Here is a 25,454-nt window from a genome sequence, read left to right as displayed (position 1 = left end):
CAGTCTGACCGCTAGATGTCGCTAAAAGTTACACACTGTAGCTTTAAAGCTTTCTTTTCCACATGGTTTAGTTCTTTATTAATTGTTATAAAAGTACTTTTGTCTGCTCACTTAATTGTTGTTTTGGTTAATTTGAAAGATTTTCAACAGTATCTGTGAAACCTAGCAGAACTTGTATGTATTTAGAAGAATTCAGGTTAAAAGTTTCACTGCAGTTAGATAATGTGTACAGCTGCATGTTGTCAGCACTGAAACTGTTTATGAAATCTCCTAGTATGATAACATAGACACTAAAACCCCTGCAGATTGTTTTGATTGAAGATGGTAAACATTTTTCAACCAGGGATAACTAGTAGGAACTAGGAAATGTGATTGCAGGCACCAGGCTGTGGCATCTGTCTGAATACGAAATAGATTAAATAAACTCGTTTCTTTTTTTAGTCTTAAACAAAATGTATGGCAATCTAAATTTGGTTAGCTTTTTCCAGTCCTAAAGAAATTTAAGGCATTAAATAAAAAATGTTTTAGTTTTTCCTAGAGAGGAAATCACTGTGACCATTGCTTGAAAAATTGCCTGGAGATAAAATTTTTAATTCTACTAAAAGTCTTGATCTGGATACTTCTCTGATATAATTATAAAATAAAAAAAACCAAAACAATAACAAAAAGATCACCATTTCCCAAACTTAGATTTGTCAAAAACATTGATACTTTGAAAAGTAACCATACTGACACGCTGTATCCAGATGCAGTACTAATTTGCCGCAGTATCAATATCAAAGACAAATGTTGTTTGGACATTTTTGCTGCTGCTATTTGTTTTATTTCTAGGCTGTTTCCACAGAATATTACCTCAAACAACCTTAAAATATTGTGAAATATTTTATATTTTGGTAAATGTATTTGCGCAATTATTCCAAGAATAGAATCTGATTAATCTTATGTTGAGAAGCATGTTCCATTTTCATATTGATAAAGTTAAGCTTTTCATGGTACTTTCAGTCACTTTTTTGCCAATGTAAGTAATCTTAATTTTTTAAGTCAAAAAGCAAACTTTTAATAGGAACAACATAACATTTAAACTAAAAATGAAATGTCATTTCATTCTGTGGCTCTTTGGTTCAGCTGCTCTCTTGATTTATTTGATGATGATAAAATGATAAAATATTGCCCTGATTTCATTCTTCTCTGTGTCCCCATGAAAACACCATGGGTTATTGATGTACAGGTAAAAATTGAGTTTGATTTTGTTTTTAAGACATTTAGCTTTTTACAGTATCATTTTAGTCATTTGCAGATGTTACAGCAACTTAATTTTTGCTGAACTGAGCCTGAGAACCACAAACGTAGACTGGAAAACTGTGAATCTGGCTCTGACATCCTAAAAAGAGAATGCAGCTCTGACTTAAAATATGTACTTCTATTGGTAACAAGCAATCTAACTATGTTTGCCCAACTTTGTTTAAGTTTTCAATTTATAACTTAATAAATTAAGTTGGTCCAACTCGATTCAGTCCCTTATTACCAACTTAAGCAATTAATCTAAGTTGGGGCTTCATTTTCTATATAAAGTGTAAAAAATGAATTTATAGATTTTTAGAATTTATAAAATTTTCAGACAATTTGACAAGCAACAATAAATGAATCAACCAAATACAGACTAGTTAAGATCAACCAAACATGAACACCGATTTCCAAACTAAATTCATCTGAACATAAATACAAAACAAAACCCTCCATCACTGAAAAAAAACCAACTGATTTTTTTATGTTATTTCAGTTTAATATGGGGGAAAGTCAGAATTCTGAGAAAAAAGTAAGTATTCTGAGAAAAAAAGTCAGAATTCTGAGATTAAAGTCAGTATTCTGAGAAAAAAGGTCAGAATTCTGAGATTAAAGTGAGAATTTTGAGAAAAATTCTCATATTATACTGAAATAAAATCTAAAAATCAGTTCACTTTTTTTTTTTTTTCATTTGCCCTGACATCAATTAAAGTAAATTGTCTGTAAAGGAGCATAAACTTCTGTTTTTTTTTATGAGTGGGAATCCTTTAAATACGTTTCTGTACTTTTAATCGCTCTCATGCAGCATTTTTTCTTATTTAATGGATTGTATTCAACTGTAAAGCATGATAAAGTAAACGTCTCCTCAGGTCATGAAAAACAAGAATCCAGGTGGCATGAAGGGGGAGGAGCCTCCTGAAGCCTTCCTCAGCTTGGATTTCTCTCTCCTGTTATGCATGAGCCTTGTCCCTTGCACGTCGTGTCTTCCGCTAGCTAAACATAGAATGGTAACCGTCACCATTTAGTTCCAATAACTTTATATCCATCTCTCTGTATCAGCAGAAACCAGAAGAAGCAGCAGGTGAGTGAAACCAGGAAGTAGTCGGTGACCACCGTTAGCTCTGACCTTGGTTTGGCAGCTGAAACGTTTCGCAGCTTAGCACAAATACCCTTTTTATTAATTTTTTCGGAGATTTTTTAAATTAATTTTCGTTCACTTAAAACGGAGTTTTTTGTTTTTCTACAAGTTAATGGCTTTTAGCGTTAGCTTTGTTCCCAGACAGGGATTGGTTTTAACAGCGCAGGGAGAAAAAAAAATCCAACATCTTTTTTTTTTTGAGTACCGTCATAAATTAAAGCATGGGAGACATATAACTATTACATTATTACTGTCGTAGACACTCCATGGGTTTTAAGTATATTGAGCGACTAGAACTTTCTGTTCCATCCAGTGGTTTTCCAGGTTAGCTGCTGGTTTATTAAGGAAAGTTGCTAATGGAGCGGGTTAAGCACTGGGCCTTGTTGACTCATTCCTGAATGCACTGCCTGTCCTTTATTTGTATTTTGGAAAAGTTAAATGCATTGTGTTTGAGTATTGTAGAAAACAATTATTTATTAACCATGAAAGTTTCATGTATTTGTAGTTAAGGCAGTTTTAATTGCGTTATTACTGCATATAACTCAGCTATAACCTCTTATTGTTAAACTGCACTGCTTCCATTTAGCATTTTTTATCAATTAATATTTATTAACATAAAAAAATATAGTAAAACACAAATTGTAAGAGCATAAACTAACTTTACTGTGACTGTTACATATTTTACAGCTCTTCATATAAAGCATGGGCAAGTATGAGGCTTCAGAAATGTGTTACTTCAGTAAGAGTGAGAGCCAGTGTTGGTTTAATTTAGACTTGTTGTGTTTCTCATATCTCCTTCCTAACAGCTTCATTGTTTTTTCTCTTAGTTTGGTGTGATAGAAACAGTCTGGTTTTAGCCAGCTGACTGGCAGTGTGGGCAAAAAGTGGGGTGGGGTTGTGTTGCATTCCTAGAATGTTTGATACAGCTAGAGAAATGTAAAGATGCATGTTTGCTCTGATGCGACGGCTGACTGAATTTCAACCGACTGAATCAAACATGTTTGATTTTTTTCCCGACCTTACGATTCCTGTTGAGGAGGTGGGGAGAGGCTGATCGCCCCTCATTACCCCCCTTTACACTACACTAAATTCTCGCACGACTGGAGAATCGGCCCGAAAAAGAAAAAAAAAAATCGTAAAGTGTATTCCCAGCAATGCTTAGGATTAGGTGATGATAAAACCATGTCCATACTTAGAAATAACTTTGAATCTGTAAACATTTAAATTAGTCATCAGTGACTGCTGGAGATGGGTGTTGCTTGTTCTGGATTTTGAAACATTATAGCAAATTCAGCTTTTAATATTCAATTTCAAAGAACTGATATCAGATAAAATGGCAGTAAAGTTGTTAGTTAATATGTTTGACCTTTTGGGTTAACTTTGACTGACCATAACCTAGCCTTCAGCTTGGTTTTTAGTGGCTGAGAAAAAAAAAGTGTTGGAGAAATTGCAGTAAAATGAGAAAATAAAAAACGTGATTAATTAGGGTTGTGCAAAATAATCGTCATGATGATGCATCGTGATTCTAATTTTCGTGATCTACTGCATCGATTCTTGACGCCAAGTATCGATTATTAGTTTAAGAAAATTAATAAATAAAATTGCATGATTGTTTTTAGAACATCAGCCAAAAAAAAGTGTAATACAACTTCCAGTCCAGTAGATGTCGTTGCGGATGTGTTGACGCACGCTGCCTTGTGTCACAAGCATTTCCAGCTGCGGGATATTGCGCCCAGTCATTCAAAAACAAGACATGGAGGAGATTGAGAAACTTTCGTCCGGCTCCATCACATTTCAAATCCAATGTTTGGAAGCATTTTGGTTTTAAAACCAAAGGTAAAAATGAAGTTGATATGATGCACGCAATTTGCAAACACCGCTACACCAGAATTAAATACTGTGGGAACACAAATATTGCAATGCATCACAATAATTCAAGTATCGTGATGCATCATGATAGAATCGCATCGTGGCCTGTGAATCGTGATTCGAATCGAATCGTGACTTCTTTGGCAATACCCACCCCTATGATTAATCATAATCCACCTTATTGTGATCATTTGTAGGAATTACACGTGTTCTTTCTGTTAGGGAACCTTAGAGTTATGAAAGCGAGATAAAAATAAGTACAAAAACCCTGAATTTCTCTTTCCCACATCAAATCCGTGATTGGTGACATTGAGGTAAAGGCAGAGATTAAATTAAGTGCATCTATGTGAAAGCAAACTAATCATGCACTAAATGGTGTCAAAAATCCATATATATTTTGACCTCATCCATTGTATGCCTTATTGACAAAAAATAAGGCTAGAATGTCCGAAGAATGACAAAAACCTCTTTGGGCTAAATCAGTGATACATTTAACAACTTATTTCAACAAAATTGACATCATTGTTTGGCTTTTTAACTAGGCTTTATCAGACTCTTAACATTATTTGCAAAAAAAAACTGATATTCTTAACTAGGACTTCAAAAAACGCTGGCTAATGCATTTTTTATGCATTTAGTTTAATTTTTTTTTTTTTTTTTTTTTTTTTTTTTGTTTAATATTATTTATTTAAGGGTTAGCCATATATCATGAGTTAGATATATCCATGGCATTTTACTGTTATAGCCTAAAACAAACAAATTCAGTTTTACAGAATGGCTCAGAGTTGAAATGATTGGTCAGTTTGTGTTATTATTGGATTAATTAATTTGATAAAGGACAAGTTTTGTTGTGAAAAAAAAAAGCTTGTCCAAGGTTGTCCTAAGCATTTTAAGACCTAAAATAATACCTGAGAGCTGACATGACTACTGTTGTTACAGCTCTGTCTGTCAGACAGACGACACACATTGACTTAATTTACCAGAGAAAATTCTTGCCTAACATTTATCTGAGTGAAGGAAAAAAAACAAAACATAATTAGATCCAAAAGCCATCCAGATTAATTTAGGAATGACGCTCACAGGCCTTCAAACAGATAGCTGTACTCAGCGTTTTGGTGTTGTGGACTGGAAAGCAAAAAGACAACGCTGGCAGTTATGTCTTGTTTGAATTTAATTAACAGGAGCATACTAAAAGGGCCCACTGTACCAGATGGAGAGCAGACAGGGAGCAGCCGCTCTCCCTCACTCTTGACACACATGGAGACACTGCACTGTAAACGTGGGGGTGGGGAGGGAGCCGGGATGAGACGATGAAGTATGGAAAGGCAGCGCGAGTTTGGGCTTGACTGGGAAATTATCCAAGAAAACTGTGGGATTGAAAAGGAAAAAAAAAAGTGGGTGTGAAGAGCAGAGTTACCATAAAGGCAGCTGGTGTCATCATTATACATTTTGTTTTTCATTATTCATCACCTTTTGGCAAAAGTGTGAAACTAAGCCATTCAGGTTAGTTATGCTTTAAAACTTTCCATTCATTTATTTATGTAAGCGCTTTGAAATATTCATGTAAGGCTGAAGGTGGCGCTAAGCAATTAAACAACTTCAATCATTTATAGAAACATAAAATGTCAGTAAAGATGACAAAAATGGCACATCGCCCAAAAGGCGCTACCTGGGTTCACAGTTATCTAAGTGTTTCTATAGGTGGGAGAAGAGATTAGAGTCGTTAGAGTGAACTGCATTTGCAATACTGTCTGAAAACATTTACGATTTTAACAATTTCAAAATTTTTAAACAGTTTCAAAATTATATCTCAGTTGTTGTTAATTTCATGTGACATTTAACATTGAATCGGATACCATGGGCGTTACCCTTTACCATCTTCGATCTTTAACTTGATGATTAGTGAAACCATTCAAATAAATAAAATCAAAACTGATTTTACTCATAACACCCAGATCTAACTGAATAGTTTGTTTTTTGTCCAGGGAAACCTTGGTGGCCGATGGCTGAGAAGGAGCTGATTGTTCATTTCTTCCAGCCTGCGCCAACCTTTAGCTCTTACTCACCTCTTAGTCACAGTCCTGTCTACATTCAGATGTAATAACTCAGTTAACTTTCTCTGCCCACGCCTCTAACTAGTGCTTTTTACTCCACTGTTTTATTTAGCACCGTCACAAACTGTTTACCTAAAGGAGTGCACATTAACTGTAAAGGCTGTTGTCAAATTAAGGCAAAAGTGTTTTATTCTGTTAAAAACCAAATCACAAATTTCTTTCAAGGTTAATGTTGATCGCAGTTGTCTGTCTGCTCTTTCTCTCTAGCATGGGGGCCGTTGAGGAGAAACAGGAAAAATGTGGGACTGTCTGCCTGAAATACCTGCTGTTTACTTTCAACTTTCTTTTTTGGGTAAGTTTTCATTTGGGTACACAGAGCCCAAGCCAGTAGTTCCCAACCCACCCTGAACTAATAATAGCAGTAAAAGGCCAGGTTTAAACTACAAAACTGTCACCTTTGAAGTGTAATTATTGAAGACGAACCGATTATTTTACTGTGTAACAGAATTAAACTTTGCCTTCGAAATTTACAAAAAACAGAACAAAGACCAAAAGAATCCTGCATCTCCCATGACGTTCCGGCTTTTCAGGGGGTTTGCGTCTATCTACCAGTATGGTAACAATGCTGTTTTTTATTGGGTAGAAAAACAAAACACGGACCAGCTGATTGGGAATCCTTCTCAACCTGAACCCTCAACCCCTGCCTACAAAGGTTACTCTATCCGTCGGACAAGACAACAGCTAATGAATCTGAATAACTTCGTATGAAGCTCATGAATGGTCTATGTTTCCAGAGCGCTGACTTGAGGTCCTCAAACAGAAAGGTTTCTTATTTATATGTAAAAACAATGTGGTAAATGACTTTCCATTGCAGCCTAATTGGAGCATAATTCTAACGGCTTTCAGCATAACCAGTTGTTACACTAGAATGGGCCGGGCAGAACCCTGGGAGCGGGAGCCCATAGGTCAGTTAAAGAACCGATCGTGACAAACTTCCGCCTGCTGCACTAAAATAGCACTAGCAAGAACCCTAACTTAAAGGCAATTGGCAACACTGCACCGTCGTAAAAATGAAAGTCTCCCATGTTTTGTAAGTTGATAGCAGACCACTTTAAACGGGTGTAGAGTCCATGTATAGACATGGCCACATTCACCCTGCTAGATTAAATCCTTCATCAGAGAACCAAATGTCTCTGATCAGTTAACAGTCATTTCTGTTTTGTTGGCCAACAACAACTGTAGCTTAGTTAGCTGTGGTGTTTAGTTGGAGCTCAGATTGCTGTAGGGCATCACTTTGGGTCACATGACTCATTCAGTGATGGCTCCAACCATCTAAAATTACATAACATAGAGGAATAGCCCACTCAGAGTATTGAAATATGTTAACCTGAAAATAATTTAAATATCTCAAATTAGGCTATAACTTGGGTCAAAAGTTAAAGTGGTTCTTTAACAAGTGGGAAAATGTTCTATAAGCTTTGTATTTCATTGAAATAGCTTTTTGTAAAGCAGGCGTCCTGTAGTTCGACAGCCATAAGTGGCTCTCTGGACACTGAACAATGGCTCTTCAGAACTTTGGCTAGAAATTATAAAAAACAGACAGCTAATTTTTTTTAAATTATTTTTATTTAATTGCATAAAATTTCCAATGAATTTCATTTTAAAACCTTAGATTGAAATAAAATGATGGTTATTTATAATGCACAGATCTACCGTGGTAAAAAAAACCCAAAAAAAAAAAAAAAAAAAAAAACCATACAGTGTTAGTGGCTCTAAACAAGATTTTTTTTCTACCCCTGATTTAAAGTGATGATGGTAAATCTAAAATCCCATTTGTTTCGCCAATGAGGCAGTCAGCATTAGAAACACATTTTCCTGTTTGTGCCTCGTTTTAAGTGTGAATCAACACTCTCTGCTCTGCACATATGTGATAATGAATCAGTTGGCTTCTCTACTGGAAACAGAGCTGTAAATATTAGCTGCAGTAGCATGACCAGAGATGTCTGGAATCCTTTTTTGACCAAATTCAATTCAAAAAGTGACTTAACAGATTTAACAGGAAAAGTGTGAGTCAGTGTATATGTCTCATCCACCTTTTTCTTTGTTTGACACCTTCTTCTTCTCCTTTGACTATTTAAGCTGATGCAACGAGTACATTTCTCCACTGTGAGATCAATACAGTCAATCAATCATAGGGGTATGGAAAAAAATCGTTTTGGTAATATATTGTGATTTTTGGCTGCCTGATATAATATCTTTTAGTTCGTAGTATCCATGTTTTTTTTTTACCTATAACTGAGGGAAAATGGGGTACCTTTGTAACGCCACTCTGGCAGATAGTGCTGTGGAGACCTTTTGCTGTGCAGCACAGTGCTATACCTGTAGTTTAGGCGGTCACAATGGAAGACATGGACTGACTCAAACCCCAAGCAACATGGAAACAAAAATTACTGAATGATCATTATCATCTGATGAAGATATACAGAGGTTGCTTTTTATCTATGCATTCAATTTTGATAGCAGGAAAAATATCGAAATATATGGTGATATTGCAATATAGTGATAACAGCGTGTCAGGACCCAAGTATTGTGACACATATCGCATCGCGACACTCATGCTAATTTTCACCCCTAATCAATCAATTAATAAAATTGTTAGAAATAAACATTTTTTTTGCAGGAACCGCATTTATATTTACGCTGCTAGTGTGCATGACGACACTGAACAGAAATCTAAATTGGCTGCATATCGTTTTTGTTTTTTTTGTTTTTACCAGTACCTTGGATTTACTAACCTATTTTTATGAATAGACACATTTTCCCCTCAATCCCAGCAGATCCTAAGAAATTCTACTTGCTACCACTTGGTGTCGCCAAAGTTTAAGCTTCAGATGATTGAGGATCTGAAATCATTTATTTGCAATATTTTAGAGTGTGTAAGCATTAGAGGAAAAGATTAGTTGAATTGCTTTCATTTTGCTCCTTTTTACTTCTGTTTTAGTTTTAGTAAATTCAGGTGGATGTAACACACCTATTATAGGGTGAATAATCTACTGTTCTAATCTTTTTTTAAATTACTGTGTGGGATTATAACTCTCATGTATATAATGAAACCGTTTTAAGTTGAATTAATACGACTTTCCTTATTTATTATTATTTTCAAATCTTATATGCTCCAAATCTTTTAAACCACCTTTATGGTCGTAAGAGTTGTGGCAATTTACAGGACTACAGCTAAAGATTTAGATGAGCTTTTCTCTCTGCAGAAAGGATAAATTATGATGAAAAGCATTGTGTTTTATTGCTGACTTTACCTCAGAATGAATTAAAACCAAACTTTGGAAAGTACTTTAAACTGGCTTAAATACACTTTGTATATATTTTTTAATGCAGTTCTGAAAAGTATTGATAGATGAGTAACTTCTGGGAATGTAAATGTAAATCCCTTTATTGTACCACAATGGGGAAATTTGCTCTCTGCATTTAACTCATCCCCTAACAATAACAAACAATAGTAATAAACTTTATTTGAAACACCACTCAGAATGGATAACAATTCAAAGAGAAAACCTGGAGATAAGTTTTCTGGTGAACTTGTCATGTTTCACACGTTGAACTAGATATGCACAGTTTTGATCCTGTTACTTGCTGCAAGAGAGGACAACAGTCAAGTATGTGATGCTCTGCTATGCTCAAACGTTTTTTTTTCTTTCCAATTATTAATATTGGAAAAAAATGTTTGACAAACCTATTTGGAATCAGAGTTCAGTCAGGGATATTCCTGACTACAGAAGAGTGGTTGAATACATAAATTCCAATATATGCAAATCACACAAACCGTTGCGGTCCATCAGGTGACAGGAACCATAATCCCATCCGTTCCTCTTTTCCAGCTGGCAGGAGGAGTTGTGATGGCAGTGGGTGTTTGGACCCTGGTGGAAAAGAGCGACTACATAAGCCTTCTCCCTTCCAAGACCTACGCTGCCTCTGCCTACATACTGGTCCTAGCTGGAGCCATCGTCATGGTAACAGGTGTTCTGGGATGCTGCGCCACTTTCAAGGAGCAGAAGAAGCTGCTGTTAGTGGTAAGAGATCACACCAAGGTAGAAATATAATGGAAGATGCCTGCAACTTCAGTGCTGTGAAGCCATTACAATGTGTGAAAAAGAATAGACAATTCTGGTGCACAGCATCAACAAAAAAACAAAACAGAAGAGCATGTGAGCTAAGGCCTGTATCACGATAAGAGTTCAACGTAGCGGATTTACTCTCAGCCTTTCCAGTTTAAACAATCCACACCAACGGCAATCAGGTTCAGCAGTACCACGAAGCTGGTTATCAACTCGGTAACTCTATCCAGTTGAACTGATCACAAATCTGTGAACATGCATGTGTAAAGGGGTGGGTTCAAGGTAGCAGACCAATCAGAATCATAATGGGATTTAGAAGGAAGAGTACAGCATTTCTCCTGTGAGGATTGAAAGGTCAAACATGGCGGCTGAATGCGCAGGTTAGACATCAGTAACATTTAACACACCCTTCATCCCAATCACTGTACTGCATATTCATCACGTGCCCCTCCAGAGTGAAGAGGACTTGGGAGCAGATCAAAATAAAAGACAAAAACATTATTTTATCTGGTTAGTTGGACTTTTTAACTCAATTATAATTGGGCTACAATAAAGCTGGGAGCTGATGCCACTACTCCTTGCATCATATTAATACAAGAAGTGATCAGTCTGAGTGAAATCATCCTGCTTTCTGTGCTGAGTCAGAACTCAGCAGGACAATTGTTAAAAATCTGCTCTGCTTTTAAAATGGTAAACAGATGCATTGGAGGACCAATGCATCTCTAAATGTGCAGAAATACCTTTATGTCTTGAGAGAGAGGAAATTAGACATAAGAAATTAAAAAGGTTGGTATGTCAAAAAGAGGAAAAATAAATTAATAAAGTTAACACTTCAATTTCTCAAGAACATATTTTGTTGTTGTGATGTTGTTTTAAGGTCTTTCTCCCTCTGAATTGAATCAGTGCTTCGCTCAAATGGCGTGTCATTATTTCCCGAACAGCTGATTGGCTGCTGGGTGAACCGTTTTCTAAGATCCAGATCAATCCTGAAAGCTAGCCTGACCTGAAGCGGGTTTGCTATTCAGAGTATGTTACCATGGTGACTAGCCTCGCTAAGAATAAATCCAACTTCATGGTACCGGTCTAGGTACCATGAAGTTGGTGCATGCCAGTGACGTCACGTTACATGATTGGCTGAACATTGCCACATGATGTAAAACTATACTTGCTTTAGGCATCCAAAAAAAGTAAATGAAGAAGTGTCGAGGTAGGGATACCATTGTGCTGTAACATTATCAGATCTAAGCTTACAACAACAGTATCTAAACATTATGTTACCCAGCGAGAAACCTGTGAAAAACCTCACAAAACAGTTTTCTTATACAGACATTTAGTAGTCACAGTAGTGATTTCATTCAGACGGTTGCAGACAGTGAGGTTAACCCTGTGGCCCTGCAGTAAGAGGTTCCTATGCTCTCTCTAAATGTAGTTTGCATTTTGTGAGAAATATGCATAAACTGCTTTCTCCCTGCAATCCAAAAACATAACCCTTAGATTAGGTCTCTCTGTATTTCCAATAAACATCCTGCAAATTATGATTTGGGATTGCTGATTACTAAATGATCTGCTCGGTTTGTGATATCTCCGTCCAGCAAAGGGCGTGATTGCTGATTGTTGTATGCCCTGTTATGGGTATGCGTATGGATTACTATCTCATACCGGTATAAATACTCTCCATTTATTTAAATTAGGAGTGAATTACTGGTGATTTGAGGTTATGTGTTCATTTTTCCCTCCTTACAGTAACTTTTATCCTTTTTTCCCCTGGCTATTATAATACATTTGTTTTTGCTAAACACGCCCTTAAATCGAAATAATCAGGTTTTTGTGACAATATATCCATCTGTATACTAACAATAGAAAATCCTGATTAATCTATTTAATTTCTATCTCAACAATTATTTACCATGTGACCTCTTCTTTTATGTTGTGATTTAAAATGCTTGATGCATCCCAAAGAGTTGCGATTACATCAATGAATCACTGTGAGAGAATGCACTTGCCAGCAAGGAGAGATGCTATCTGGATTGTTAATAGAAGTTGAACATAAGGACAGAAAGGAGGGGGAGAGTGGGGAGATAAGTGTGTTGTGTGGGTATGTCGGGCGTTCTTACCTGTTTCTTTATTATAGTACACAGACCCACACACATGCACACTCTGATTGGCACCTTTGTTGTGTAACCTGAAGGTCACAAGTTCTGATGTCTTTTCACTCCACAGTTTCACTGCAGTATATTACTGCTTTAAGACTTAAATAAACCAGCTGCTGTTGCCTTTTCTTAAAGCAAAAGACTTTTGGGAAGGATATGGATAATGCTTACAATACACAAAGTATGAAGGAGGTCAGAAGGAGCAAAAATCTAAAGAGCAATGAGCAAAGGAGGTGTGGTGAATTTTTGTAAATGCACACCTCATTTGTATTTATACTGGAAAAGAAACAATAGGGAGAGGATAACAACACAGTTTAATGGAGATCAGTTCTTTCTGTGGGTGAATCCTGCTGTAGAAAATGACAGCATGCAGTTTAACTTCTTTTTTTAATATCTAGGTTATCCTGCTTTGGGTGCAGTGAAAGAGAAAAGCACTTTTAGCAGATAACAGGAAGATTAGCTGAGTTAGGTTAGGTTGGTCTATTCCATTCTTTCAAGCTTTAACTTAGTCTATCATTGATCATGCTGTATCTGAAGTGTTGGCATTAGGCCTGATTGATTTAAACCAAAAAATGATTTGCGATTAATTTTAACCAAAATTAATTGTGATTTTATTTTGATTTTTCTTTGCATGAACAGAGCTTGTATATGTTGCACCCCAGGTTTTCAGGTTTTAAAGGCATGCTTGCCCAGAGTCCATTGATGCAGGACTTTACTGTAATCTTTACGTAAAAAAATGCTTACTTCTACTTGCAAGCATTTATCTGCTTGCTAGCTACAACTCTCTTTACCTTTCTGTGTGATGACCAGCTCAATTTAAGGATTTTACCGCCACTTCTTTCTTTAGCCACTTAAAGGCCTGGATATGATCTCATAAAAATTAGATAATTTATAACATTCACATGGTTAGATTTTCAGGGAACTAAATTTCATTGAGAATTTCAGGCTATTTCATCCAGACTTAAGTCCGGTTTTCCAGTTATTTCATATCATGTAAACTTTTATGATTATTTCCCTTAAAATAATCAAAACGGGATAAAAACTGGAATCAAAACAAGGAATCAGGATCAGAACTGGAATCATTCAAACTCAAACAAAGCCCAATCCTAGTGAAGAGCAAGGTGAATTTTATTAGACACATAAATAAACACACATGCTGAGGTGTCAGTATTTTGGTTTCACAATCTGCTTCTCAACATTCATGTTTTCCTTTAACTATTTTTTCTTATCTAAATGCACGTGTTGTCTCCCCTGCTTCCCATTGATTTTTTTTTTTTATCTAGAGCAGTAGGCTGGCAGAACTGCAGACAGGCTAAAGAGATTGCTTCTTTGGACTTCATTTTATTCGGAGCGGCTGTTCAGAAACCTGATGGGGCTTTCATGACTAATATGTTCACCGGTCATGAACTACAAATGAAAGTGTTTACTGAGTCAGTCAGGGGCTTCAAAGGATATTTCAACCTTTAATAAGAACTAGATAAAAAGCTGTGGGGTAGGGTTCGTCTCTGAGAATGGTATTCAAATAAATTTGTGAGTTAGAAAACACTTGGTCTAAGAAACCCAATAGGACGTTACAGACTGTCAGCAAAAACAGTGTTGGTTTGGAATCTGGACGCATTCTGTTTGTACCTGTGCTTCTTAATGCACGTTACTGAGCGGTGATGAACGTCATGAATCACAGAGAAGTACTGAAGTTGCAAAGGTGGAGTGATGGCCGCAGGAAATGGGGTGACTGGGGTGCTTAAGCAACCCCTAGTGGCGAGAAGGAGATTTTTGAAAAATTAAAAATAATTTGCACAATTTATAAATTTGTGCAAAGTATTTTACCTTTTTTATTTTACTATTACATGTATTTGGATTTTAATTTAATTATTTTGAGGCCTAATCAACACAAGTCCATGGACAGGGTTCTCCACGGGTCATTAAAAATCATTAAAAGTCATAAAATTATTATTTTTTCAAATTAAGGCCTTAATTGGCAATGAAATTAATTAAATGTGATTATTGTGGCATTTAAAATGCTTTATTAAAAAAAAAAAAGAGTTTATAAAAACAATTTCGTCAGACATATTGCGATATATTTGCGGGGAACTGCTTCCGGTTGACCGTAAAGCCTTATGTTTGGAAAAAGAAGCTCGAGGCAGAGAAAAAGCTAGAGAATGGGAAAATGCAAATTTCAACAAAAGTGGCTGGAAAAAGAGGAATTTGGGACATGGCTGCAGCCTGTCGACAGGAAAGATGAAGGATTTTTGGCATTAAAGTTTTTTTCTATTAGCATTAAAAGAGCATTAAAAGGCATTAAATTAGAGTTTCTACATTCCTGTATAAACCCTGATGGAAGTTACATTGTCATGGCAACGTCAAGCAAGCGAGTGGTTGCAGCGGTATCCCGCTCGTGGCAGCAGACTAGTAAATGTACATAGTCTAATGACAGAAATGAGGAAGAAATATGGCACAGAAACGCATTTTGGATTTTTTTGGAAAACCACCTCCAGTGAAGAAGAACTTTAGAGACACGACAACAGAGAGCAGCCAGAGTGAGGACACTGTCCGCCCGCCTCTGATAGTAGTTGCACCGGCAGCCCAAGCACCTGCAGCCTAAGCTAGCGTGTAACCAGGACACATCAAGTGCTTTTAACTAGTTCAAAGTAAGAGCATGGTGCCGCCGAGCACTTTCATATCTATCCATGCAGTTTAAGATAGCTATAGTACTTTAGAGAGTGTTATTTTGATCTTTGATCTATTTTGATCTTTTGTTCTTTGTGTAATGGGTGTGGAGAACTGTTCAGTCACGTTTACGTAGTAGAATAATATAATTAAAGCTGAAGTCTGTAAGTTTTTAAAAATCACTTTTTTGTCATATTGGCTAAAACTGTCCCTATGCTCAGACAGCAGTACATGTGATATGTAACCTGTGAAAAAAACTGCTTCAATTGGTCCCGCCTACTGCCTGTATTGCAATCTGGAAAGAATATTTCGGGACGAGACAAAACAACCAATCACAGCCAGAGGAGCGTCTGATGGAGTGTCAATCACAGCTCACACACGCTGAATCCCGCCCCCTCCCTCTCACCGCTGAACCTGCCGCTTTGTAACTTCGGTATAACCAGCATCTTATATCTAGCTGCTTGGAGGTGAGTGTTATCGCTCTTACCGGTTCACACTCCATGCCGCGTACGCTGCTTGGACGCTTCTGGTCGCATGCGGTAGCCGCGCAGATGCTGTGAGAGGGGTGGAGCTTGGAGGTGGGACATGAGTGAAGCAGAGAGGGTGGGGGAGTGGCGTGAAACCTGTTTTTCTTCAAATTTTCAGTCGAAGTCTGCTCTCTTCTCAATGTAACAGACTGCAGCTTTAAGGCCTTATGGTTTGTGTAAATGGATTTTAGAGTTAAAAAAGTCACATGTGACATAAACAGAGTGACTGAGGTTGACGGGAGCTGACCAAATCAAGGGTTGTTATAGTGTTATGGTGAAGTTTAATTAATAGCACGTATATTCACCTGAGAACTGATTATGTCTGTGTTACAGACCCTGGTAGCGTGCATTTAAGTGTATATGAAAATAAAGTAGTAGATCTCAATCCATTTACTTATTTTTATTTTAAATGGGCCTAAAGTCTCATAATTCTTTTGTCTAAAAAAAAAAAATAAATAAAATCCTTTTTAATAGCACCCCCTGTTCCAAATGACTTCCAGAAGCCCTGGGTGGTGGAGCTAAAGATGGAGCTTATCATGGTTTCTGTTTGTTTCTGCTCTCTGTGCATCTTTTGTGTCGTAATTAAAAAGAAGCTCAATGCCAAAACCATTAAACATTTTAACCTGCTACAGTATCTTAATATGTAATGTTTTATTTATGAGTTGCTTTCTGCTATTTGTTTTATATTGATCAGTATTAATAGTCAACATAGTTTTCTCTGTGTAGCCTATTTTCCTGAATTTACTTCTGGTTTGCTGTTCTGCCGATAGCAACCTAGCAAGTAATCGAAGCGTTATATTGAAGATAGATTGTGGATACTCAGAAGTGACTTGTATCCAGCTTAACTAAGACACCAATGGCAACTCCATGTGAGGTGAAAAAAGTACAAAAAAAAAACAGCAGAAGAATGCTGCAGTTCTGTTTTTGGCCAGAGGTGGCAGCATTATAACAAAACAGTGATGCATTTTTAAGACTAAAAGGAAGCCTATTATACCACAATAATATTTCATCTGAAATGATTCAACTAAGCAGATACTGCATGCTTAAACTCTTTAACTCTTAAAGAATATCATCAAAAAGTTATTGAAGAGCAATAAAAAAAATTACTTAAAAAAACAAGTTGTTTCATAGCCACAGTTTGTTTCTGCTCAGACAGCAGAACTGAGGAGGATTTCTTGATATTCTTGATCAACTGAAATGTCTTTGTGCATAATCTTAAGAAGGAATAGCATTTTAAAATAGTTGAAGGCTCAAATTAGTTTTTTTTATGATATATGTCCTATATATAAGTAAATTAACAATAAAATATTAGCTGTCTGCAAAGAAAATGTGTTGTTCCACCATACAGCCTTTACTTGGTGCAGCACCACAGGAAAAAAAAACCTTCAAATGGATTTTTACTATGAGTTACTTTGTGGCCGGATGTATTGAGAGAAGGGTGGCTCAGTTAATTCTCTTTTAATTCTCTTTGTTACCATTGAGTCTCTACAGGTGACAACAAGTTCATTCTCACATCTTGCACATATTTTATTTACTTTAAGAAAAACGGACTAGTGAATTGTCAGATATAAATAACTTTGCTGTGTGATTGCACTTAATCATATTAACTAAAACAAATAAAGAATGCTTTGTATTTCAAATCTGAAAAATAATGAGTAACCAGATTTATACTTTGTTTTATTATAAAGGTATTGATTTGAAAAACTAAAACAAAAGATGAAAATATGGTAGAAATAAAAAAAAAACTTAAAAATAGTGATTAAATCTCACATCCTGTCTTAAACACCTAATTTTTCTGCAGGTGTCCCCAATTTACTATTCATGATACTTTTCCTTTCAGAATAAATTATTACATTGAATATTTATTTCTTACTGGACTGTCTTAACATTCAGTCTAAGAAGTGTTCAAAGATTTAATCTGGCTGAGCCATTAAAGAGTAAGTCCACCTCATGAGGCTGAATTTCTCTCTGTGATCGAGGCAAACAAAGAGGAATCTAGGCCAAGCTTTCAGTCAGATGGTATCGCTTCGTTTCTACCATTCTGAAGAAGGACGGTCTGCTTTTTCTTCTTGCCAGAAATGAGAGCCTCACTTTTTTAAGCAAGTTTGTGAAACGGGAAAATGAAAAAGATAAATGCTGAAGAGCAAACCTTTCTCAATAAGCAGAGATTATAACCTTGATAAATTTATTGCTTAAAGCTCTATAATCTTTTTCTGGTAAAGTGCTGAAAATTCAAATTGTTAAAAAAAGAAAAAGAATTGATTGTTTTTATAATTTACTTTAGATTTGATAATCTTTCATGAGGATTTTTTGCCTGCAGTCAGTTGAATGTACAGGGTTAAGATGCTGTTTCCTAAGTTTGTTTTATTTTACTTCTACATCCGTTTTACAGAAATAATAATATTATAATAGTGTTACTCAATAGGAATATAGATTTGGGACGCTTTTTTCATAAAACCATGATATCTAACAGTGGTATTTCTAACTTTAGAATAAGAGGGCTGCCTGCTTTTCTGTTACTACAGTTTTACTAGTTGTTGGAGCAGGGCTGCAGCTTAAGCAGGAATACCATAACGGTTCTGTAACAGAAAACTGAGATAAATAAAAGGAAACAGGGTTAGACTCAGCCACTATCATATTTAATTTCTAAATAAATTGTCTGTTCATCTGATAACTGTCCAATGACTGTATGTTCCTTCTCTGCTTGTTCTGTGTCCTCAGTACTTTGTTCTGCTTCTGTGTATCTTCCTGTTGGAGATCGTGGCTGGTGTCTTGGCGTACATCAACTATCAGCAGGTAAGCCACATTTTCATTAAAATACCAACTGTTTTTATATTTGAATCATGTTATTGTGCAAAAAGATATTCAGATGATGCACAGCGTAAAATAAAATCACTAAAGGTCATAAATCTTTACTTTCTTTGGGTTTTCATAAATTTTATCATTATTATTAATTTTATTCTTCTTCCATCTGTTTTGTGATGACTTTAATGTGTGTTACAAACGGTGTGTGATGGTATAAAATCAAAAGAGCGTGCTGGCAGGGTTTCGTGCCTCCTAATCCAAGCACGAAATCAGAAGCCTTGTAACAGAACGTAGACAACTGTTTCTGCTCCCACATGGCATGTGCTGTGCTGTAATCCTAGCCGCAACAAAACCAGCATGATAAATGAGATTGCTGGAAGGAAACACGGGACAGCCCATTAAAAATACAAATATCTGACTTCCCATATTACTGTCGGTACATTTAATCCAAACGAAATGAAAAGCGCCTCCAGTTGTGCTCGCATCAAGGCTGAATGCCCTGTCATAGCTTTGTGAAACCCTTTTTTGAGAACTTTTCTCACTTGTATCTGCAACTGGTATAAGCCTCATTCTTCCACAGCTGAATGAATCAAAATTAGGTTCATCTCATGCTTTACTGATTTAAAATCTAAAACCCTAAACTGACATCCACCTTTCTGTTAACAGGAGGAATTGATCTGATGTTAGTCTACCTCTGAAGCTGCTGTCTGGTTTCTTGTAGCACAGCAGCATACGCCTCTAGAAGTGTACTGCAATAAGTGGAGCTACTTTAGTTATTGAAAATATCCAATTTATCACAAGCCTACAGAGGTACCAGCTTTGTCTGACCTAAGCTTAATATATTCAAGGTTTTAGGGGCTAATTTCTCTCATGTAGTTCGCTACCAGCTTTTCATGACGGCCCAATTTAAGTTATTTCATTTCTGACTCAAGAAAATAACCTATTGAAGTTCCCCTGTTTTAGGTGTTTATTATTATTTTGCCCCTCTGCATATTTGAATGTTTTTATTATTATCATTTTACCTTGGTTTTATTAAAATGGGTTACAATGAAAACGAATACCTGTTATTTCTACAGGTTTCTTAAATGTCTTTCAGAGTAATTATATTGCTAGAATAGAAGCTATGTTATTTTTTGTTACCGCTGTTAGACATTATGGTATTTAGAATAAAAACAATGACTTCAGCTGTTCATGGATATACAGCAGGAGGTTTTGAATCATTGCTCAGTTTTAGCCACCTGTCAGAGAGGTGCCATTACATTAAATTAGTGTTTATAATTTAAAGGGCCTCTGGTCTTAAAAAACAAGCACTTATCATCACTCCTCCATTGACATGCATTCCAGTCAGAATAACGTTTGATTGCTATAAACTTGGAGTGCTGGAGACATGTTATCTTTGTTTTCATCTGTTTAAAGGTTGAATAGAAGGGAGTGCGTCGAGAGCAGTTTTATCGTGTTTGATGGTGGATTATTCTTTCCTTTCTCTATTTAGCGGGTCTAAATCACGCTAAAAATGCTCCAAGTAAAACAAATCGAGAGAATTTTACAGTATGCTGGGCGCCTCTAGCGATCCCCAGCTATGAGTGTAATCAAACATCCTCCGGCGGGTGTACATTTTTAATTATCCAAACAACCCAGTTTTGCGTCAAATTTCAATCTGGAAAGGAAATAGATTAGACAAACAGCTGGCAACTGGACAATCTGTGGCGTCCAAGCCGATACAGCACACTATGTTCGGATTATTTCACGGCAGATTATTTTATCATCCATCTTGCTCCCACAGCATTGGTTGGATTCAATATACCAAAGTTGCAATGGTTTGTTTTCTCTGGTTTAATAAAGTTCCTGATGGCAGTAAAGGCGATTCAAAGCATTGTTTATTTTTTTTATGAATTTTTTTATTTCATAAAACAAAGAACCCTAGCTAGTTGCACAGTTTATTAGAGCGGCAGCTCCAGACGGCTTTCCATATCATTATGGTCCAGGCTCCAGAACAACAAGAACTGCGATGGATAACAGTCAGTTACCGCAGGCGGAGACCCAGAGCTCGAACCCCACCGGCCCAAAGCCATGAGCCGAACCAAATAAAAACCACATCTGAAGAGCAATGTTTCCCATCCGGACAGCAGAAATGACCCGGTGCTTCGACCGCTCGCTGCGATCGGATTGTTGAGGGACTGCCTTCCCTGTCCAGGCACAGCAGCTACGCACCGCACTAGCGCCAGCATGAAGGGCTCCAACACTGACCGCCAGCCTTCACGCCATGGCCGCAGCAGCACGCTGCTAACAAAACCGAACCCACCCACCAAAGAACCAGTCCGAATCCCATGATTCCCTCTTCAAACAAAAGGTTACACTCTGATTTAAACTAAGTAAACACAGAACCATATGGAAAATGCTCTGAAAGATAATGAACTTCCACCGGCTCTGCATAAGATCAAAGAACATTTAGCAGCAGTGATTAAACCAGCGAGCATTAATAAAACAACTAAGACTCTGATTGCTTCGTATTTGTCCTCGTTAAAGGCTAAAAACTCCTTCACAAAGGTGAATAAATATTGAATCGGTATGTAAAATGACGAAACTGACATCACGGCATCCCTCAGTGGGTCACGTGACAGAATGAGGAATTTTGGGTTGTCTGCTATCTTAGTGAATTATTTTATGCTGTCAACAACAAAATGCTGGACCTTTTTTCACTTGAATGTATTTAATTTTGTACACACTATTAAATTAAAAACTATAATTATGTGCTCTGTATTTGAACTTTAAAAGACTTGATCTCTGTTTGGTGACTCTCTTACTTTCAGAAGCCAAAATTAATTAAATCTGGGAAAGACAGATTTTTTTTCTTTAAGAAAACATCGACACTGGTGGATGCTTTAAAACTTCTCTTTTGCTGAGTGGATTTGGTGTTTAAGGCTTTGAATATTGTTAATATAGTCTAAAATCTTAACATGCTGGGTGTCCTCTAGACAGAAGACTTCATATTTTTGTACACCTGTGACTGCTCCTTTTTTAACCTTGATGGGCAGAAATGAAGGCAACAAACATCACATTATTGCAGCATCAGTGTGTGAAGAACTTTTAGATGTGCAGATTTATTAGTTTTTGCATTTCAAGGGTTTTTTGTTTTCCGTTGAGAGATTCAGTCTGTTGGAAAGAGTCTCACTGCAGTAGATCATCAGGCCAAGCACAGATGATGCTGAGCGACATACTGAAGGTCACAGAGGGCTGGGAGGAAAGTGAGGAAATATGGATTTATTGAAGCTTAGGTCTTTATGGAATAACTCATCAGAGATATAATTATAGTATTATGATATGTTTTTGACTGTTTTGTTCTGTGTTGTTAACTGTTTACTTATTTAGGGAACATTCCTAATGTTTTTCTGTCTCACTGATAAAAAGCTGAATGTTTAGTGCAACAGCTGGCTATGAAACCTGCTTCTATGAAGAATCAGCTGCATCTGGTTGCTACCATCTCTCTTAAATCCAATGAAAGCAGTAAAGCTGAACTGTTTTCCAAATACCAATGTTAACATTCTCTCATAATGAGGCAAACTGCTTAATTAATCTATAGAAAACATTTCTAAGTTTCATAGTTTAGTGGAGCAACATTTGCTTTGCTGCAGTAACTGTGTGTTGATTGAAGGGTCACATCTTTTCTCTGTTTCCTAAACTGTCAACAGGTAACCTTGGAGACCTTAACACCTTCGTTTCTCCTCCTCATCATGTCCTCCATTCCCTCCTATCTTTGTCTTTAGCTCTCTGTCTTGTATCTCTCCATGTCTTCCATTCATCTTTTCATCATTCATTCCCTTGATATCCCCTTCATGCTTTGATTTCCAGTAGTTCCCCAGCTGGCTTGTTGCCATAGAAACTGAGCCCCACAGACCTCCTGCTCCTCCAGTGAGCATTTTTCTGCCACTGCTTAAAGCACGGAGAAAAATACAGACTTTACTCTCCTTTATCCCGGCTTTACCGTCTGCGCCGCTGCCATCCATGGCATGTATGGCACAATAGAGGGCTTTATCCCCATCGTCCTGAGGTGCTATATTTAGAAAACTTTGTGGTTGCTGCTAATTCATCACTTATGTTATTGCTTTGATCGTAGTGGTTGCTACAACATTTCTATGTGTGTGTCTGTGTGAACAGCTAAATGATGAGCTAAAGCAGAACCTGAAGGCCACTATGACCAACAAGTACAGACTGGGCAAGGACAATGAGCACATCACTCAAGCTGTGGACAAGCTGCAGGAAGAGGTAAGTAGACGGATGGACAAATTGATGGTCTAACAAAGATTGTTTCTTTAACACTTAAAAATCTGTCAAACTCAGTGCATTTATTTCTTCGGATCTAGTAATTGTATTTATAACCTAAATTTGCACATAGTTTTTGATTGAGCCATATCTAGTATACGTATCATTTCAGCCTACTACTGTAGATATATTGATGGTAGAATTGGACTAAACAAATTACTATTTTCCTCACTATCTCTTCATTTTATGCAGAATGTCTTTTCCCCAATATCTGCAGGTTTCCTTCCCTTACCTCTAAATAAATGTACGACGCAGATGAGAATCAGTTTATAACTCGCTGGATTTTTATCAAGCCCTTCATTATTGTTTGGATTATTTGAGCTCTCAATCTCTAAAATACAAAACAACTAATCTTTTATCCTTGGTGATAATTGGTGTTTTACATTTGGTCTCTCATATTCTGCATTCTTGTAACTTTTGGACCCAAGTATTCCCCATTGCCTTTCAGAAGTATTGTTTTGTGATGCATATCTGAGAGGAAAAACAGGTTATTGGATATGTGATTTATGAAGGTTGGCATGCTTTAATTCTCTGCCTCCTCTTGTCATTACGTCTTGTAACCAGCTTTTGTCTCTACCAGCTTTGCACATCTATAGACCCTTAGTAAGATTAGATGTAGAGAGTCCTAAAGTATTAGGTCCAAAGTTTCCATTTACACATAAATATGCTGAATTTCTATCATAGTTCAGGCTGGATATTTTCAGTGGTTCTCCTGCTGGGAGTTAAACCTCTGCCAGGTTTGTTAAGTCCCTGCTGAAAAAAGGTTCCCTTATATTATTGCTGCCATCGTCATGTCTTTCCATGAGGATGTAGTGTTTAAAGTTTAGCATGTATGCTTCATGTGATTTAAGCCACTGGGTCAACATGTTTCCTGTTCAATCTGAAGGCAGATCTTCTATAAAGCTTGCATTTCTAGATAGCTTTATGAGCTCTGTAAGAATTGTCCATTTTTAAAATAAAATGTTCATTGTCTTTATATGATATTTCTGGTTCAGATTTCTCAAATCCAAAGTTCAAACCTCGTTTCTTCTCCGTTCTCTTCATCAGTTCAAGTGCTGCGGGAGCCACAACTCAACTGACTGGGAGGAGAACGGATGGATCCGCAGCTCAGCCTCTGAGGGCCGGAAGGTTCCTGACAGCTGCTGTAAAACTCAAATTCCATTTTGCGGGACAAGGGATCACCCCTCCAACATCTACAAGGCGGAGGTGAGAAGAACATGTTGCCTTCTGAAGAGCAGGTCATCTGTTTTATGTTGTGCACTTAAGTACAGGCAGTGAGTGCTGCAGAACTTATATATATATTTATATATATGTGTTTGTTTTTGAAGTGAAGCTTGAGCTACACTCCTACATCAACTGATGCAACCTGAATCCACTGTTTGTTTCTTCATTTAGGGTGGTTGCATCAGCAAACTGGAGAGATTCATTCTGGACCATCTACAGATTATTGGAGCTGTGGGTGTTGGGATTGCTTGTGTACAGGTGAGCACGTAACTCCTCAGCATAAGGAGGTATTAAGTAAACATAATATCTTATCTTATCTTTCTTCCGATCCACAGCTCATTGGAATGGTGTTTACTTGCTGCCTATACCGAAGCCTTACAGAGTCGTACTACTGAGAATCTCAAATGGTTGGGAAAAAAAACAAACCTTTTTTTTTATACAATTAGGCACTCAGATTGCAATCTCAGCCTCATCTTGAAGATCCCAGCATGGAGAGAAAGAGTTTTTGAAAGGAACCAAGGGGAATTTTATCACAGGTGGTTTAAATTAGTTGGAAATGGCCAAATGATGATTTTCTGTTTTCTGCCACACTGATTCCCATAATCTACTTTTAATACACACAGGACGGTTTGTCCATGGCAGAGTGGCGTAAATATCTGTAGATTAAAACCGACACTTTGTGGAAAGTGTTAATCCTAAACGTAACAGCTTTTCTCTACCAGCATCAAGGGCTTGGATTAGTGTAAATCTCTAAACTCAACAGGAAATTGTGCCGATAATAACTAGAAAATTATACATTTCAGTGGCCTTTAAGATATTGATTATTCTTTGCAAATCATTTTTCTTCAGGGTTTCACTCTTTGTCTCTTACTGGTCGAGGTATTTTATAGTAAAAACATGTTTTAATAATTTCTGGATCAGTTAGTGACCCACTCAGAGCTCAAATACTAACTCTAATGTGCCAAAGCTCATTTTAATGAAATAGTATGAACTATATGAGCATTATGTTGCCTGTTAGAAAAAGCCTACTGTTTTTATTTTATTTTATATATGTTCCTGATTTTATACAGCTATGCCAAAATTATAAACAGTAAAAAATAAACCTGCTGTATCACATCTGTAGATTCTTAAATTAATGCTTTGTTTACTTTTTTAAGTACATCTTGACTACAGTTTTATATTTAACACACACTAGTAGGAAATTAATTTCCTCTCTGTTAGTAGTGATGACATTATGTGTGCCTTTAAGGATAGCACTGAATTAACCTGCTGTATTTCTGTTTTTG

General features: G+C 36.8%; 1 protein-coding gene across 1 annotated transcript; it reads left to right on the top strand.

Annotated features, from left to right (window-relative positions):
* Window positions 1–2,189: 2,189 nt before the first annotated feature.
* On the top strand, window positions 2,190–24,832 carry cd151 (CD151 molecule (Raph blood group)). The gene is made up of 8 exons (XM_015391812.1): window positions 2,190–2,365; window positions 6,613–6,697; window positions 10,239–10,430; window positions 18,541–18,615; window positions 22,780–22,887; window positions 23,992–24,150; window positions 24,340–24,426; window positions 24,504–24,832. Exons 2-8 carry the CDS (start codon window positions 6,614–6,616, stop codon window positions 24,561–24,563), a joined length of 765 nt encoding a protein of 254 aa, XP_015247298.1. The 5' UTR covers window positions 2,190–2,365; window position 6,613; the 3' UTR covers window positions 24,564–24,832.
* Window positions 24,833–25,454: the final 622 nt, after the last annotated feature.

The sequence above is a fragment of the Cyprinodon variegatus genome, unplaced genomic scaffold (assembly GCF_000732505.1).
Source record: "Cyprinodon variegatus isolate N-32 unplaced genomic scaffold, C_variegatus-1.0 Scaffold22, whole genome shotgun sequence".
Taxonomy (NCBI): domain Eukaryota; kingdom Metazoa; phylum Chordata; class Actinopteri; order Cyprinodontiformes; family Cyprinodontidae; genus Cyprinodon; species Cyprinodon variegatus.
The sequence above is the reverse complement of the archived record's forward strand: the minus strand, read 5'-3'. Positions and strand labels throughout refer to the sequence as shown.

Bases quoted from the DNA above. Each gene is read 5' to 3' on its own strand.
- cd151 (XM_015391812.1), top strand. From the start codon at position 6,614: ATGGGGGCCGTTGAGGAGAAACAGGAAAAATGTGGGACTGTCTGCCTG. The intron at 6,698-10,238 runs GTAAGTTTTCAT...CCTCTTTTCCAG, and splicing joins CTTTCAACTTTCTTTTTTGG to CTGGCAGGAGGAGTTGTGAT. The intron at 18,616-22,779 runs GTAAGCCACATT...CTGTGTGAACAG, and splicing joins CGTACATCAACTATCAGCAG to CTAAATGATGAGCTAAAGCA.